Genomic DNA, 17,217 nt, shown 5'->3' with positions numbered 1-17,217 from the left:
GATTGTTTCCAGTGCACACTGCACGGGGCTGGCTGCTGGAAAGGGGACCTTCTCAACAGCGAGCTCCGTTATGGGGTTCTCCTGCTGGGCAAAGACAGATGAGCTGCATTTTTGAGGCCCACTGGCAGGTACAGCACCTTGTGAAATGGACGCTGGAGACCAAAGTGATTCAATGCCGAGGGCAGATGTCACAAGCGCTCTGCTGGTCATTTGGAAGAGGCTGCTCCAGCCCTTTCCTGCCTGCTTCCCAGAGTGCAAAATAAAATGGGATGGGCGATGGGTATAAGCCCCGCACTAACTATCCTTGCCCTTGAGAAAAGGCAGCTTGTAGGAAAGGGGATTTCTTCTCCATCACTCTTGTCTCCTCCCTAAGTATCTCCCCAGTGTTTCACTCCGAGTCTGCAGGCTGGATGAACAACTCAGGCCTTGAATAAAACAAGAACCACTGCTCTCAAGATCCAGATGGGATGCTGACTTCAGCAAAAACACAGTTTGAGAGGAATGACATAGCCGAGACTGCCCTGGGGCAGGGAGACAGACTAAATGATCCCCGTGGTGCCCTTCGACTCCGCAACTCAAGGGCTGTAATTCCCAATAGAAGCAATGGGCGCAAACCAGCTTTTGATTCTTGATCCAGCCACATTTACGCCTGGACATTAGCAGCAGACATTATGTCCAAAGCCAGGTGATAATGCAGCACATTCAATTAACTGCACCCTGCTGTTAACAGCATCTGACAGGCGTTACCGCATCAGTGGGTTTCTGTTTTCTACTTCTCTTCTGTCTCCGCAAATGAGTTAAGCTTTGCTACCTGGGTACAGCGCGTATGCATGTGCACACTGACACTCTGCTGCACAGTGCCACATCTCACTAACACCACACTGGACTTCCCTTCATTATCTTAATGTCAGGAAATTCTTTATGTAAGAGAGAGAGGAGAAAAAACCAGGCAAGTCTGTCTTGGACTTTGCAGGTAGCTTTTAATTAACACTGTGGTGCCAACTAGATCGTAAAGATGGCATTTGTTTGACATTTATGTTTAATCTCCTTTTTCAGCAGCTGCAAAACAACCCTCTAATTGCAGTGTCTCTATGTTAAATTCATTTTTGCTAAATATAGTTTGCACCTCAACAAAATACGCTGTTACACAGAAAGTAACACCTAATTTGTAATTCTCAGTATCTAGCCGGGAAGAAGTCTGGCACACAACAAGAACAGAAATTAGCTTGCCAAACTGGAAATGCCCACACTCAGCAGAAAGCAGAGCGGAGCAGTCTTGGGGGAATGTGTATTTTACAAGCAAAATCTGCCAGTGATTGAGGGCTGAATTTAATTCACAGCCGGGAATGCCAAGCATGGTATATCAAACCCATAAAAAGGAACAGAACAAATTATGTGCACTCAGCTCACCAACTGCTCAAAAAGAGCCATAAACGCTTTAACACAGAGGGAGCTTCTAAAAGGGAAATAAAAAACCAGGGCTCTCCCCTTCATTCACAACGCACCAGAGACAGCACTGATGAGGAGGTGAGCAGCTGAGAAGAGTTCTCCGTCTGGAGGCTGACACTTCTGCAACAGCGGCTCACTCGGTAAACTGCACCCTAAGAGCTGCAAGAAGTCAACAAGGGCTTGCTGTTGTGCAGGTTTTAATTCCTCCAGATCTGGCTTGTCTCCTGTGCAGATATCATCTAGCTGGAAGCAAAAGAGTAAGTAAAAATTCGTGAAAAAAGGAAAGCTCAAGCAAAAGAGAATGCTAGCTCTATCCCAAAACTACTTTTAGGAAGGGAACAAAAGTTTCTTCATCTTACCACGTCCTCCAGGGCAGTTACCATTTCTTCATGGAGCAAGAGTTCACAGAGGGTTTTATATAAAGCTCTTTGCTTGTCTTCCGGCAGCTTCACAAAGGGCTGGAACTGAGTCTTCAACCGTGACAGATCTTTCCCATGAAAGCAGTAAAAAGCAAAACTAAGTATTTCAACACAAAAAACAGTTAACATTTTTGCTATGTGTTTCCTAAGCACATTTATCAGCATATCTTGACATCCTAATTTCCATCAGCACAAGTCACGATGCAAGGCTGGAAGACATCTGATTACATTTCCCTAATGAGCCAATAAAGCACCAATGAAAATTCTAAGAAAGAAGAACAACTACCAAGGATCAACATTCGGTGTCCAGTATTTTTAATATTTTAGAAATCAGTATTTAAATGTTAACTGAACTAACCACATGTTAAGTTTCTCATCTGAAAGTTCATCTCCAGAGAACGTTCACTTACAAGGCAGAATGAACAGTTCTGCTCACAACCTTACTTCCTCATCTGTGGGTTAACAGGAATTACAAAGTCAATGGCACGAGTCCACATGCAGAATTAAAAGTTCCTATTGCGATGTCAAATTGTTATTGTCCTCATATTTCATCAGGTGCATCAAAGAATTACACCCCTTCACCCCTGCCCTGAAAAGACTTACTACAAAAATCAGGACTAAAACCTCTTCTTGACTGAAATATTAAATCCATTACAACACACACAACAGAAGCACAACAGAGTTCGCCGCACTTCTTTCCCCACAATTCAACTATGACACTAAATCAAAATGGTTTATGACATCAAATTACCATTTTGCGAAAAGAAAGCAAGTTTTCAAGTCAATAATGCCAACTGGAAGGTTGGAATGTGTTTTTCCACATTTCAAAAATATGGGTATGCAAGCATTCTTACCCTTGTTTAAAAGAAATTTCACTTCATGTCACTCCGGTCAAGAAACACGCACTCTTTAAAGATGCCTTTTGTATCTAAAAATTACTTCACTGCAAGGAAAAAAAAGCCCAGCCACAGGCAGATATTTTTCATACCTGACACAATCATATGACTGGCTATACAAGTAACAGAAGAGGAAACCTACTTTAAATTGCTTCAGTAGAAACAATTTTTCTACAGTTCAGGTTCAATAATTAAAAGAAACCTCCAAGCCTTTTAAGCAAGAAAGGCACAAAGGGATGTCAAGCTAAAACAGAAACCAAAACTGTGGCATAACATTCTTTCACAAGTGGATTGTATATACCCATGGAGACACAGTTTTTCCTTTCAGACAGGTCTACACTGGAGAATGACAGAATTTATTTCAGGACAACAAGTATCTATTTTGGTCATAGCTTGTGCATTGACGAGCCATGAACCAAGGGTGAAATTTGGAGAAAGCAAAAAAGATATTCATTGTCAGAACCAGCTGTAAGAACTCTAACAAGAGCCGATGAAAAGCAACGTGTGTTCTGAGGCCTCGATCTGTTTTCCCCTTTTTCATTCCTGTGGTGACAATCCTGCCCCCTCCTTCCACATCCCTGCAATAAACAGGTTGCACCTGGCTTATTATACCAATTTGCAAACTTCCATTTAAATCACATTTTAATTTCATCAGCCTTAGTTGATACTGAAGATTTCTATAAAGCTTCTGAGAAAATAAGGAGTCTAGGTGAAGGCAGGGGAGATGCCTTTGCAATTTTTGAGACTTAAAATAACCTTTATCTAAGAAGCTTGACTGAGAGTATTTTCCAAGTCACGAAAAAATACCTTCAGTGACCCTTTCTGAATGAAAGCATAAATCATCACTAATCTTATAGATCTTAACTGGAATGCAGCAGAGCTGGCATAAAAAACAGATTTTATACAATCATATTTATGACAAAGGGATTCAGGATGTTCCCAGGGAACAGTCCACTGCATATAGCTACTGCAGAAGTAAATTCCTCTGCTCTTTCAATGCATTCTCCCAAGAGTTCCTGATAAGGGCTATTAAATGAACTAACATCATTTCTTATGTACTATTGTACCAGATTATTGCTTCCTATCACATTGCTTAACTCACTGTAATGCAATCACGTAAAGCCTTTCTGGTAATACCTTGTTTCAATACACTTAAAGAAGCATCGCTGGGAATGAGGTTTTTAGCCCCAGAGTACGTCTCATTATCCACAGCATCTGGCTGATAGAGAGACAAAGCATCTCTGAAGAGTGCTGAAGGGGGATAAGTTGAGCCTTCTGTGCTTTCTTTTTCAAAACCTCCTTGCTGTTCATCTAGCAGACAGAATTCTGTAATTAGAAATTCAATTTAAAAAGATAATTAATAAAATACACAAGCAATTACTGAATGAGATGCTAGCTTATATTATCTAGTGTTCTTGCATGTGATTTCTCCATGCCTCATCTCATCTAGATGGGAAGAATTCCAGTGGTTGCTATGCACGTGAATTACCGGGCATTACTGCAGCCCTGATGTTTGTTACAGTGCGCACAAAGGTCCTGTGGTGAGCTACCAACTACAGAACGTGACGCCAGCTCCTGTGAATTAAAGCAACGCAGACAGCAAACAACATGAAAACTTCTCACCAGCACCATGAACCTGAATGGTGCCTACAAGAGAGGCACATATGAATTCTTCACATTTTTCTACCAATGAAGAGACATGCTGCAACGCAGGCCACAGGATCCACTCATGATGGAGACAACAGCGCTTTCTGAGATTCATAAGAACTCAGAGAGCCCTTCAGAGAGCTTCTTCTGGTCATGGCAGTGATGGACTTCTCTTTGTGGCCAAGCCACAGGTCCGTCCTCACGTTTTCCAGATGAGTAGAAAATAGGGTGCTTTTCAAAGTCTCTAAGGACTTCACTCAGCCACGTTCACAAACAGAATCACTCTGCAACAACTTTGTGGAGAAAATAACACGCCCTGGCTGGATTACCCTGTCTGTCTTGTCTCCATGAGGAGCGCTGCCCTACCTCACCCAAACAGGGCTGCAGACTTCCTGCCACCCCAGGGCCCCCAGAGTGATGAAGCTCAGGGCCTCCTGGAGGTACACAGGGAGCCTCTGTAAGAGTTATGCTGAGAAATCCAGAGTATCAAGTTCTGTGCTCCTGTGTCCAATATTAAGCCCCAAAGATGCAGAATGTAATCAAAGGCCTATGTATTATTTTGATCATCTGTTATTGGCTCAAATGGAAGATCTGAAACTGTACCCCTGGCACTCTGCAGCAGGTCTGCAGAGAATGCAGGCAGGCTAGCAGGAGGATCTCAATTTTAAAGTAATACCTGACAGCGCAGGCAAAAAAAAAAAAAAAAAAAAAGTACCCAATCAAGCACAGTGCTCGCATGTACCAGGCACAAAACCTAAATATAACCTTCCTGCAGTTGTAAGAGTCTGTCTCACCAAATTAAGGACATTCAAAGCAGATGAGAGAGCACGGAGAGCAGTCCATCAGCAAAAAAGCTTTTTCAAAGGTAGCGCAGACAAAGAAATCTCTGCCACAGAGAAAGACAGACAACAGAGACCTTTATGCCTGCATAACCCTTCACAGCGAAGAGCGAGCTACAGAAGAGCAGAAAGCAATTAGCACAGATTAAAGAACTTCCCAAAGCAACAAGACTGTGGACAGCAGCTAAAGCACCATACGGCCAACACGCTCACGCTACTTCCATTGATAATAACACGGCTTTCACATGAACCCCGAAAGAGGAAGACAGTGCTAACAAACTGCCTGCCCTCCTGCGGCACAATGATGCTAATCAGGGAAATCCATACACAGCATCACGTGAAAATTTTTAAGAGATAACAGACCCTGTTGTTAAATCTTGTAATAGGCCTCGATTCAGAGGAAAACATAGGATTCTGAAAGTTTTGTATTAATAGGACTGTTAATTAGTTTTGTATCATCTCATTAATTTTGTCATAGTCTTAAAAAAAAGATAAGTGAATAAAAGAATATACAGAATACCGTGATATTTTCTCTGTTGAATTCTATTGCATCCATCAGTGACAAACCTCCTCTGGTGCAGTTAGAGCTTGTTAGTTATTCAGAAACATTAACAAAACTGGAAGAAAACTCGAGATGAAAAATGAAAACAGTCAAAGGCAAAGAGACTCCTTTGCAGGGAGAAGCTGAAAAGATCTGGACTGTTTAATTTACAGACATTTAAGAGGAAGCAAGTCACACATGCATAGCAATGACGAGAACAAGTGTCCTGGGTTTGGCCAGGACAGGGTTTTCACCGGACTCCAGGAAGGGGCACAGCCAGGGGGTGGGGGCTGACCCCACCTGGCCAAACAGAGCCCGGTATTCCATACCATGTGTCGTCACGCTGGGTTCCGGTGGGGGGGGCGGCACGGCAGGAACGCTCGCGCGGCTTGGGGGGGCGCGGCGCCGGTCCTGTTTCGGGAGAGCGGCTGTCTGGGTCGTACGGTTCGTTGTTGTGTTTTCTCCTTATCTGTATCGTTGTTGTTGCTGTTCCCTCTGTTTGCTGTTCTGTTAAACTGCCCTTATCCCGACCCACCAGTTTCTGCCTGTTTCTTTTTCATTCTCCTCCGCACGCCGGCGGGGGGAGGGGCGGCCGCGTGGCGCTTTTGTTGCCGGCGGCAGCCGAAACCAAAACATTAAATTTGGCGCCCAACGTGGGGCAGGGATAACGGCAGGGCTGAGCAGCGGGTGTTAAAACTGCTTTCTTAGATTTTGTTAAATTTTGTTGTAGGCATTTTTCTGTGTTACTTAAATAGTCGCCGGTAAAAATGTTTGTGTTTTTCATCAGATGGTTGTGTTTTTTTAATCCGTACTTGCTGTACTTGTTCCCTGTGGTGCTATTCATCGTCACGGGGAAAAGGATCAGTATTATGATTTTACTGTACTGTACGATATCGACTTATGACATGATAACGTCAATGTGCATGAAATTAGGCTTGTATTTGCATGCGGCACTGCGGTCATTTCCATACCTCGGATCCTATGTCTTAGAATTTGTTAATAATCAGACCCAATCTGTGGGGAAAACCGAAGGGGATACCTTCCCCCACTCTTTCGCCCCCCCTCTCTCCCTCAGGCTGGTCCTAACGGCTTTTGAGAATTTTGAGTACCCGTGGGATGCTCAGGGCAGCACTCTCCTTTTGTTCTGCCTCCTGAATGGGTTTTGGGTTTTGTTTAGGGTTAAGCAAGTCGTTAAGAACATCGTGCAGAGACCTGCCCTGGGGCTGGATAGCTGTGAGTGGCTGGGTGTGTGGGACAGCATGGGCAGATGTCTAGAGCAGTGGGCACCTGCAGTGTGTTTTAAACTCACCCCTGAACAAATACAGAATCCGGACAATCTCGTAAAATATCTGAAAAAAGTGTGCTGCCACCCTGGGAACTCCAGAGAGACACAGATCACCACAATGTGCTGGGGTCTGGCCCATGCCTACCAAGCCATGTTCAACACTGTTCAGTGCCTTAAAGGGGAAAGGGGGGGAAGCGAAGCGGCAGGCGCTGCGACTGGCGCTGCCCCCCCAGCCAGCCCTGCAGCCCCTCCAGCCCAGCAGGCAGTCACAGCCCCCCCGACTGGCACTGCTGCTGCCACAGCTGCAGGGTCTGCCTCGGTTTCCCCAGCGGGCACAGCAGCAGCTCCAGCCCCAGCTCCAGCTGCAGGCAGCGTGGCTGAGCCCAGTGACCAACCTGTGCCAGTAGCAGTCGCCCCCGTAAAACTAAAGAAAGACGCAAAGAGAGCAGATCGCTCCGGGAGGGATGACGATGAGCCAGGGTCATTGCGGGAGATAGAGACAGAGATCATCACCCGGTCCCTGTCCCTGGGCGAGCTGCGAGACATGCGGAAAGATTTCAGCCGCCACCCAGGCGAGCACATTGCCACCTGGCTGCTGCGGTGCTGGGATAATGGGGCCAGCAGTTTGGAATTAGAGGGCAAGGAAGCCAAGCAGCTGGGATCCCTGGCCAGGGATGGGGGCATTAACAAGGCCATTGGGAAAAAGGAACAAATCCTCAGCCTCTGGAGGAGACTTCTGTCAGGCGTGAGGGAGAGGTACCCCTTCAGTGACGATTTTGTATGCTATCCTGGCAAGTGGACCAATATGGAAAGGGGTATTCAGTACTTGAGGGAATTAGCTGTGCGGGAGCTGGTTTACTGTGACACAGGCGATGAGCAGGTACCCACAGACCCAGATGAACTCCAGTGCTCACAATCCATGTGGAGGAAGTTTGTGTGGAGTGCACCCTCCTTGCATGCCAACTCACTGGCAGTTGTAAACTGGAAAGGTAAAGACGCACCAACAGTGGACGAGGTGGCTGTCAGACTCCGCCAATATGAGGAAAGTCTCTCTTCCTCCCTTGTCTCAGCCGTGGAGAAACTGGTCAGGCGACTAGACAGGAATATGTCCTACTCCCCACCTGTACGGGCCAGTGTCTCAGCTATTAGGGGCAGGCGTTTCTCTGCTCAGGAGAGGGAATACAGAGGCTATACACCCCGGGGCACCCTGTGGTTCTACCTGCGTGACCATGGAGAGGACATGAGGAAGTGGGATGGAAAACCCACCTCAAGTCTAGAGGCACGAGTACGTGAGTTGCGAGGTAAAACAATCACAAAAGGGGACTCTGTTAGGAAAAGTGCCGCTCCAGTTTCTAGAAGCCAGCTCTCCAGACCAGGTAGACAGTTTGACCTTGATTCCGATCCTCTGGAGGGGACCTCCAAGTCATTTTTACAGCAGGTGAGCAGCAAATTCTCTGACGAGGATTAGAGGGGCCCTGCCTCCAGCCAGGTGGAGGAAAGGGACAACCGTGTCTATTGGACGGTGAGGATTCGGTGGCCTGGCACGTCAGATCCACAAGAGTATAAAGCTCTAGTGGACACTGGTGCACAGTGTACTTTAATGCCATCAGAGTTCAAAGGGTCAGAGTCCATTTGCATTTCGGGAGTGACAGGGGGGTCCCAAGAGCTGAGTGTACTGGAGGCTGAAGTGAGCCTCACTGGGCAGGACTGGCAGAAGCACCCCATTGTAACTGGCCCCGAGGCTCCGTGTATCCTTGGGATAGACTATCTTAGGAGAGGCTATTTCAAGGACCCAAAGGGGTATCGGTGGGCTTTTGGCATAGCTGCTGTGGAGACGGAAGAAATTAAACAGCTGTCCATTTTGCCTGGTCTCTCGGAGGATCCTTCCGTTGTGGGGTTGCTGAGGGTTGACGAACAACAGGTACCCATCGCAACCACAACGGTGCACCGGTGACAGTATCGTACCAACCGAGACTCCCTTCTCCCCATTCATCAGCTGATCCGCCAGCTGGAGAGTCAAGGAGTGATCAGCAGAACTCGCTCACCCTTTAATAGTCCCATATGGCCAGTAAGAAAATCTACTGGAGAGTGGAGACTGACAATAGACTACCGTGGCCTGAATGAAGTCACACCACCACTGAGTGCTGCCGTGCCAGACATGCTAGAACTTCAATATCAGCTGGAGTCAAAGGCAGCCAAGTGGTACGCTACAAATGACATCGCTAATGCATTCTTCTCCATCCCTTTGGCAGCAGAGTGCAGGCCACAGTTTGTTTTCACCTGGAGGGGCATCCAGTACACCTGGAATCGACTGCCCCAGGGGTGGAAACACAGTCCCACCATTTGCCATGGACTAATCCAGACTGCACTGGAAAAGGGTGAAGCTCCAGAACATCTGCAGTACATCGACGACATCATTATATGGGGCGACACAGCGGAGGAGGTTTTTGAGAAAGGGGAGAAAATAGTTCAGATCCTTCTGAAAGCCGGTTTCGCCATTAAGCGAAGTAAAGTCAAGGGACCTGCGCAAGAGATCCAGTTTTGGGGAATAAAATGGCAGGATGGGCGCCGTCAAATCCCAATGGATGTCATCAACAAAACAGCAGCTATGTCTCCACCAACCAGCAAAAAGGAAGCACAGGCCTTCCTGGGTTTTGTGGGTTTTTGGAGGATGCACATCCCAAATTACAGCCAGATTGTAAGTCCTCTGTACCACGTGACCCAGAAGAAGAATGATTTTGAATGGGGCCCTGAGCAACGACAGGCATTTGAACAAATTAAACAGGAGATAGTTCATGCCATAGCCCTTGGTCCAGTCCGGTCAGGGCAAGATGTTAAAAACGTGCTCTACACCGCAGCCGGGGAGAATGGCCCAACCTGGAGTCTCTGGCAGAAAGCACCAGGGGAGACTCGAGGTCGACCCCTGGGGTTCTGGAGCCGGGGATACAAAGGATCCGAGGCCCGCTATACTCCCACTGAAAAAGAGATTCTGGCAGCATATGAAGGCGTTCGAGCTGCTTCAGAAGTGGTCGGCACTGAAGCACAGCTCCTCCTAGCACCACGATTGCCGGTCCTGGGCTGGATGTTCAAAGAGAGGGTCCCCTCTACGCATCATGCCACTGATGCCACGTGGAGTAAGTGGGTCGCGCTGATCACCCAGCGCGCCCGAATGGGAAACCCCAGTCGCCCAGGAATTCTGGAGGTAATCATGGACTGGCCAGAAGGCAAAGATTTTGGAGCATCACCAGAGGAGGAGGTGACACAGGCTGAAGAGGCCCCACTGTATAACCAGCTGCCAGAAGATAAGAAACAGTATGCCCTGTTCACGGATGGGTCCTGTCGCATTGTGGGGAAGCAGCGGAGGTGGAAGGCTGCTGTATGAAGCCCTACACGACAAGTTGTGGAAACTGCCGAGGGAGAAGGTGAGTCCAGCCAGTTTGCAGAGGTGAAAGCCATCCAGCTGGCTTTAGACATTGCCAGTCGAGAGAAGTGGCCAGTGCTCTATCTTTACACCAACTCTTGGATGGTGGCCAATGCCTTGTGGGGGTGGCTGCAGCAATGGAAGAAGAACAACTGGCAGCGCAGAGGCAAACCTATCTGGGCTGCCCCATTGTGGCAAGATATTGCTGCCCGGCTAGAGCAGTTGGCTGTAAAAGTCTGTCACGTGGACGCCCACGTCCCTAAGAGTCGGGCCACTGAAGAACATCAAAACAACCACCAGGTAGATCAGGCTGCTAAGATTGAAGTGGCTCAGGTGGATCTGGACTGGCAACATAAGGGTGAACTCTTTATAGCTCAGTGGGCCCATGACACCTCGGGCCACCAAGGAAGAGACGCGACATACAGATGGGCTCGTGACCGAGGGGTGGACTTGACCATGGACACTATTGCACAGGTTATCCATGAATGTGAGACATGCGCTGCAATCAAGCAAGCCAAGCAGGTAAAGCCTCAGTGGTATGGAGGAAGATGGCTAAAATATAAATATGGGGAGGCTTGGCAGATTGACTATATCACACTGCCACAAACCCGCCAAGGCAAGCGCTATGTGCTCACAATGGTGGAGGCCACCACCGGATGGCTGGAAACCTACCCTGTGCCCCATGCCACCGCCCAGAATACCATCCTGGGCCTGGAAAAACAAGTCCTGTGGCGACATGGCACTCCCGAAAGAATCGAGTCGGACAACGGGACTCACTTTCGCAACAGCCTCATAGACACCTGGGCCAAAGAACACGGTATTGAGTGGGTGTATCACATCCCCTACCATGCACCAGCCTCGGGAAAGATCGAACGTTACAATGGGCTGCTAAAAACCACTTTGAGGGCAATGGGGGGTGGGACTTTCAAAAATTGGGATACCCATTTAGCAAACGCCACCTGGTTGGTTAACACCAGAGGGTCCACCAACCGGGCTGGTCCTGCCCAGTCAAAACCTCAGCACCCCGTGGAAGGGGATAAAGTCCCTGTAGTGCACATGCGGAACATGTTAGGGAAGACGGTTTGGGTTAGTTCTGCCTCGGGCAAAGGCAAGCCCGTCCGGGGGATTGCTTTTGCTCAAGGACCTGGGTGTACCTGGTGGGTAATGCGGAAGGATGGGGAAGTCCGATGTGTACCTCATGGGGATTTAATTTTGGGCGAGAACAGTCCATAAATAAATTGTACAAAGTTAGTTGTTAAATAACCCTGTCACTGTCTGTTATCACTGTTATAATTGTTATATTTTGTACCAGTAGTAGCATAGTAAGAATTCTCCAGATTAAAGAAGGATGGACTTTTTCGATGAGAACCTAGCAGAGCACAGCGATGATGGAAGTGGACCTGGTTTTCAACAACTGGCATCCAGCAACTTCATCAAGATCAACATCTCCTGCAGACTGTGGGCACGGGCCGCACCAGATGCATCAGCCGTGAGCTCCGGATGCAGCAAGTGACCGCCCATCACCACACATCACCTCCCCTGCCACGGAAGACCATTACGACAGATGGAGCCTGAAGTCATGGATTAAATGAACTCAATGGACACTTTAGAGTGATGATCCATAGACTAAGGGAATGATATCTGGAGACAGGAGAAGTGGTGGTGATCAACTGGACAATGGGGGACCTGGGCATGACGTAGATGGTATGGAATAAGGGGTGGATAATGTCCTGGGTTTGGCCAGGACAGGGTTAATTTTCACCGGACTCCAGGAAGGGGCACAGCCAGGGGGTGGGGGCTGACCCCACCTGGCCAAACAGAGCCCGGTATTCCATACCATGTGTCGTCACGCTGGGTTCCGGTAGGGGGGGCGGCACGGCGGGAACGCTCGCGCGGCTTGGGGGAGCGCAGCGCCGGTCCTGTTTCGGGAGAGCGGCTGTCTGGGTCGTATGGTTCGTTGTTGTGTTTTCTCCTTATCTGTATCATTGTGTTGCTGTTCCCTCTGTTTGCTGTTCTGTTAAACTGCCCTTATCCCGACCCACCAGTTTCTGCCTGTTTCTTTTTCATTCTCCTCCGCACGCCGGCGGGGGGAGGGGCGGCCGCGTGGCGCTTTTGTTGCCGGCGGCAGCCGAAACCAAAACAGCAAGCAAATCAGCCGGGTGCTACTGTACCTCCTGTTTGGTAAAGCAAGAACAAGAGGACTTGCAGCGAAACTTTAGAGACACAAAACTGCAAAGCATTTAACAGGAACAGCTCTTACATGTAGTGGGAAATTAGCCTGCAGAAATCGAACAGAATGATTACAGCAAAACATTAAGGTAAAGAAATTAGAAAAGGATTAGACCTTTTTTTCTTTCTTATTTTTTAATTTATAAAAATGTCCAAAAATGCCCAGTCACACTAGCCAAAACATTTTTAAGAATGTTTATACCCCTTTCTTCCTTAGGGAATAACTCAAGCACTGTCAGAGGCAAAGAAAATTAAAGAAAGAAACAAAAAACACCTTACATGCACCTTATTCCACAATTATCTGCAAAGAGAATCCCATTCTGTTACAGCTGCTACTGGTCACTTTCAGTCTCCTGTGAAAGGACTACATTAGTCTCTGGATTTAACTTCAAAGGCTATTTTTATTTCCATAAACAGATACTGATCACAGCTCAGACATCAATGAAGTTGAAGGTTAGGCTCCACCATACTTATTCTTGCTGCCAAATGCCTGATTTTGTTGTTAGTTTCTCCACTTCACCTTCTCAATGAGTCAGGCAAGGGAAGATAGCAAAAGTTTTTTGTTTTTTTTTTTAAAAAGAGGCAAGACCTAGGTTGTTTGAGAAAAAACACGAAACAAGCTGTGCTGGTTCTGAAGCTTAAAAGACATAACATTGAATATGAAAAAAAAAGTGGAAAAAGCAGCAGAAGTGGAAAAAGAGCAGAAAAATACAGATCATTAACAAGACTCATGTGTTATCAGCTAGGAGGACATAGGAAGTTTCAACTAGAAATCACGTAAGTAGGCTATCAGCTACACACCTATACAGTCAGATAGCCTTAATTGCACCCGATTACTCCGAATTACCATTCTATTACGACCAAGAAGTCAATGCCCTGTGGTACATCACTGTGTTCTACGTCAGAGCAATTCCACATTTCAGAAATTTTTTTTACAGGTCACATGATATTTACTTCTATTCCTAAACCTAGAGACTTCCTTAATATCCGAAGTTAGCTGAAGAATGATGGAGAGGATCTTCTGCATTTCTTATCCAAATAAACCATATCCTGGATTCAGATCTCAACTGTACTACTGTTATTTCTTCAGCGTATCTCCTGTTTCTCTCTACATCAGTCCTTTCCAACTTCCAGCCCTACACAGTCCACCTGATTTGCTTCTTTCTTGCATAACATCCCCTGAAACCTCCTTTAGGTCAGGGAGTTTAACTGAGGATAGATAAGAAAGAAAAACCCAGGTGATTCTGCAGAGCAGAGTTACTACTCCCCTCCAAAGTCAATTTTAATCTTTTTTTTTTTTTTTTTAACTTGACACCTGAAAGTATTTGACCTGAAATAAGTAAAGCGTGACCAGAAAACATGACAAGGACATTTTTGCAACCATTCTGAGAACAATCTATATATGAAAGTGTAAAATAGACAGAAAAGTTTGAATTCAAGTCCTACATGCTATGAATAATCCTTTTCTTAGCATGACTGTCGTCTAAACGTTCATGGTTGACTGCTGATTTATATTCGGTTCACTCTCCCTGCCAACAGGTGAAGGCAACAGCGTGGGCTGAGGGCCAGCTAGCTAGCAGCAGAATTGCTGAAAAGACCTAGACAACAAATTTGAGAGGATCAGCAGTGTGCCCTTGCAGCTACTGACCTTTGCCGCATACTGGGCTGTACCACCAGGAGTGTAGCCAGCAGATCGATGAACATCTGGGAGACTGTGTGCAGAGTGCTGTGTCCAGTTTTGGACTCCCCAGTACAAGACAGACATTCCCATATTGGAGCAATCTGGCAAACAGTCACCAAGATCAGTGGGGGCTGGAGAACATCATGTATAAGAAGAGGCTGAGAGACTGGGTTTGCCCAGCTTGGAGAAAATATTGCTAAGGGAGAACCTTATCGCTATCCACAGCCACCCAATGGAAGCGTGTAGAGAAGACAGAGCCAGACTCTTGTGTGTGATGACAGGACAAAAGCCAAGAGACAGAAGTTAAAGAAAGGGAAATTCTCATTAGATATTAAGAAAGCAATAAAAGTTCATGTGATCAAACATGAGAACAGGCTGCCCAGAGGGGTGATGGAATCTCTGTCTCTGGAGATATTACAAATTTTAATCGACAAGGATACAAGCAACCCGATCTAACCCTGAACCTAGACCAAACTTCAAAAGTTGGCCCTGCCTTGAGCTGGGGCTTGAGCTAGGTGACCTTCTGCAGCCCCCTGAAACCTAAGTTATTCTGAGTTTATGATTTATTCAAACAAGTGAAAAAGCATTACTAAATCAGAAGAGCAGCATTTCATAACACAAATAACTGTCAAGGCAATGGAGACCATACAACATCATCACCTTCATACATCGGGAAATGCAAAAATCTTTGCCCAACAGACAGCTCTGTCCACAGCTGAAATGCACGCCACAGAAAATGAGCTTTATTTATACTTACCAAACTGGCCACTGTGCTTTATAAACAGCTCAATTACACCATATGCAATAGTGGTTGCAGGAGGAATTTCAAGGATCACACTAGAATCCTTCATCTTACTTCCATTTTCACCCACTGAAACCTAGACAACAGATTTATACACCATTTATCTGATTCAGCTATTGTGTAGCTTAAACACAGAATTAATTAAGGGGAAAAAGTACAGCGAAAGAATGTGCTTTATTTTCCACGGTGTCTAACTAAACCACCTTACCATGACATCTATGAAAGGAACTAGATGAGCAGAGAGGTAGAAGCACAATGCCAAGAGCAGCTCTCAAAGTCTTAGCTCCTCTGTCCTAGTACAAAGCTGAGCTCCAGGCGCAGCTTTTGCCACGCAAGAAACACCGTGTCACTAGAAAATGGGCACCCACTTCAGTATCCTGCCCTGACACCCCTTTTGCCCAGCGGGAGACTGGTACCAGGAAGGCGGCACTTGCGCAGAGGGGCAGTCGAACTGCAACTCCCAGATTCCTGCTACTGGAGACACCCTGTACACAGAAGTGATCCATCTGCAGCTTTACGAAAAACTTCCAGTGAATGAGCATATGTTTTGTCTTTAGTAATTCCTTCTCATTCATAGGCAGTTTTTCAGATATCCTCATCATGCAGTTAATCTCTACTCCCATGGTCAAAACCAAATAGTTTCTCAATAAATATTAGAAATCAGGAGACACTGCAAACATTTTTTGATGAATGATTACTCGGCTTTTCAAATAAATTTGCTTCAGCGATGCTTTTTGCTATTCAGCTTTCACTGAATTGTTGTAAGTTTGTTTTATGTTCTGCTGTAGGCAGGTATCTACATAGAAACTCAATCACAATTTGACAGTACCAATGGAAATCACATTCACACTAAAAGAGGACATCTTTTGCCAGTGAGGCAACGGAAAAAACATTTTACCTTCCTGAAGCTTCACAACTAAGCAGTGCAGCGAGTTCAACATGGTAAGGAAGAGAGTCCAATATGTTAAGCAAGCATGAAAAATATTGTGAAGTCTATTTGCAGAAATCATAGTCTCTTCTCAGATAATCTGCAAATGTTCTGTTCCTTGAAGATTTTTAACAACTTTTACCTTCACTGTTTTTGTACTGCATCCTATCACACCACTGATTTTTTCTTCCGTCTGGATATATTCAGATATCGTACACTTCTGAGTTGTTATTATCTTTTCTCTCAAGATGCACAGCACTTCACGCTTTCTTTCTATTACTTGTTGCAGTAAACTACTGTTTAGATTTATTGTTCTGAAAAAGAAAAGACGCCATTAACAACATAAATACTAGAATTGAGAAAAAACATTTTCTTAATTGCTTGAAGAAGCTTTTATTGTAAAAATAACTATGGCTTCTGTATGAGTAGTCTCCTCAAAATTATTATGTCCTCTTTCGTTATTTGGTAGCAGTAAATATCTGTATTCCACAGTAAGTCCCAACACACGTATTGAATTATTGATTCCTTACTCTGAGAAAAAATGGTAGTTGTCTGGCTACTTTCCAAGCAAAAAAAGCAAGGAAGAACTAAAGACAACTACCAGTCCTAACAGCTTCCAGTGTAACATGAAAACTACCAACCAGACTCATGGACACTGGACTGAATCCTCTGCTACCGTGGACTCACGCTGCCACTAACATGGCTGTGGCAGGGGATGCCAGCTAACCATTCTCTTCAGAGTCCCTCGTTAGCACAGTGTCAGTAAGTCAATGGGTCACACCCTGCAGTCTTTACTCCAAAGAATTCCTTCAACCAAAGAAGTTACCACGGAGTACACACAGAAGACCTGTGCTCACGGTCCATATTACGAACTCCCTGCAGCCTAGCGCACTACTGCATGCATTATGCGTGCACACACACAATAAAAATACCTATAATAGCATAATACATAATAAGCATGTAATACAATAATATTATCCACACTACACAAAGCTCTGCTTAGAAGAAGTGAAGTTGCAGTCAAGCTACTTGAAGTCAAGAAATACATAGCAGGCAATCTTCCAGTCTGGTTAGTTTCTC

The 17,217-nt window shown here is 45.9% G+C and overlaps 1 protein-coding gene across 3 annotated transcripts in view; it reads right to left on the bottom strand.

Moving 5' to 3' along the window:
* GSDME (gasdermin E) overlaps window positions 1-17,217 on the bottom strand; it is a 34,492-nt gene that overhangs the window by 2,631 nt on the left and 14,644 nt on the right. For 2 of the 3 annotated variants that reach the window (XM_075419136.1, XM_075419134.1), the window contains 5 exons: window positions 16,280-16,451; window positions 15,165-15,285; window positions 3,902-4,090; window positions 1,809-1,936; window positions 1,506-1,692 (listed from right to left, as the gene is read on the bottom strand). In XM_075419136.1, the coding sequence (XP_075275251.1) occupies window positions 1,506-1,692; window positions 1,809-1,936; window positions 3,902-4,090; window positions 15,165-15,285; window positions 16,280-16,451 (797 nt within the window). The remainder of the gene's footprint in view (window positions 1-1,505; window positions 1,693-1,808; window positions 1,937-3,901; window positions 4,091-15,164; window positions 15,286-16,279; window positions 16,452-17,217) is intronic. The other variant, XM_075419135.1, reaches the window with a different exon arrangement.

Source organism: Opisthocomus hoazin, chromosome 4, assembly GCF_030867145.1.
Source record: "Opisthocomus hoazin isolate bOpiHoa1 chromosome 4, bOpiHoa1.hap1, whole genome shotgun sequence".
Taxonomy (NCBI): Eukaryota; Metazoa; Chordata; class Aves; order Opisthocomiformes; family Opisthocomidae; genus Opisthocomus; species Opisthocomus hoazin.
The sequence above is the reverse complement of the archived record's forward strand: the minus strand, read 5'-3'. Positions and strand labels throughout refer to the sequence as shown.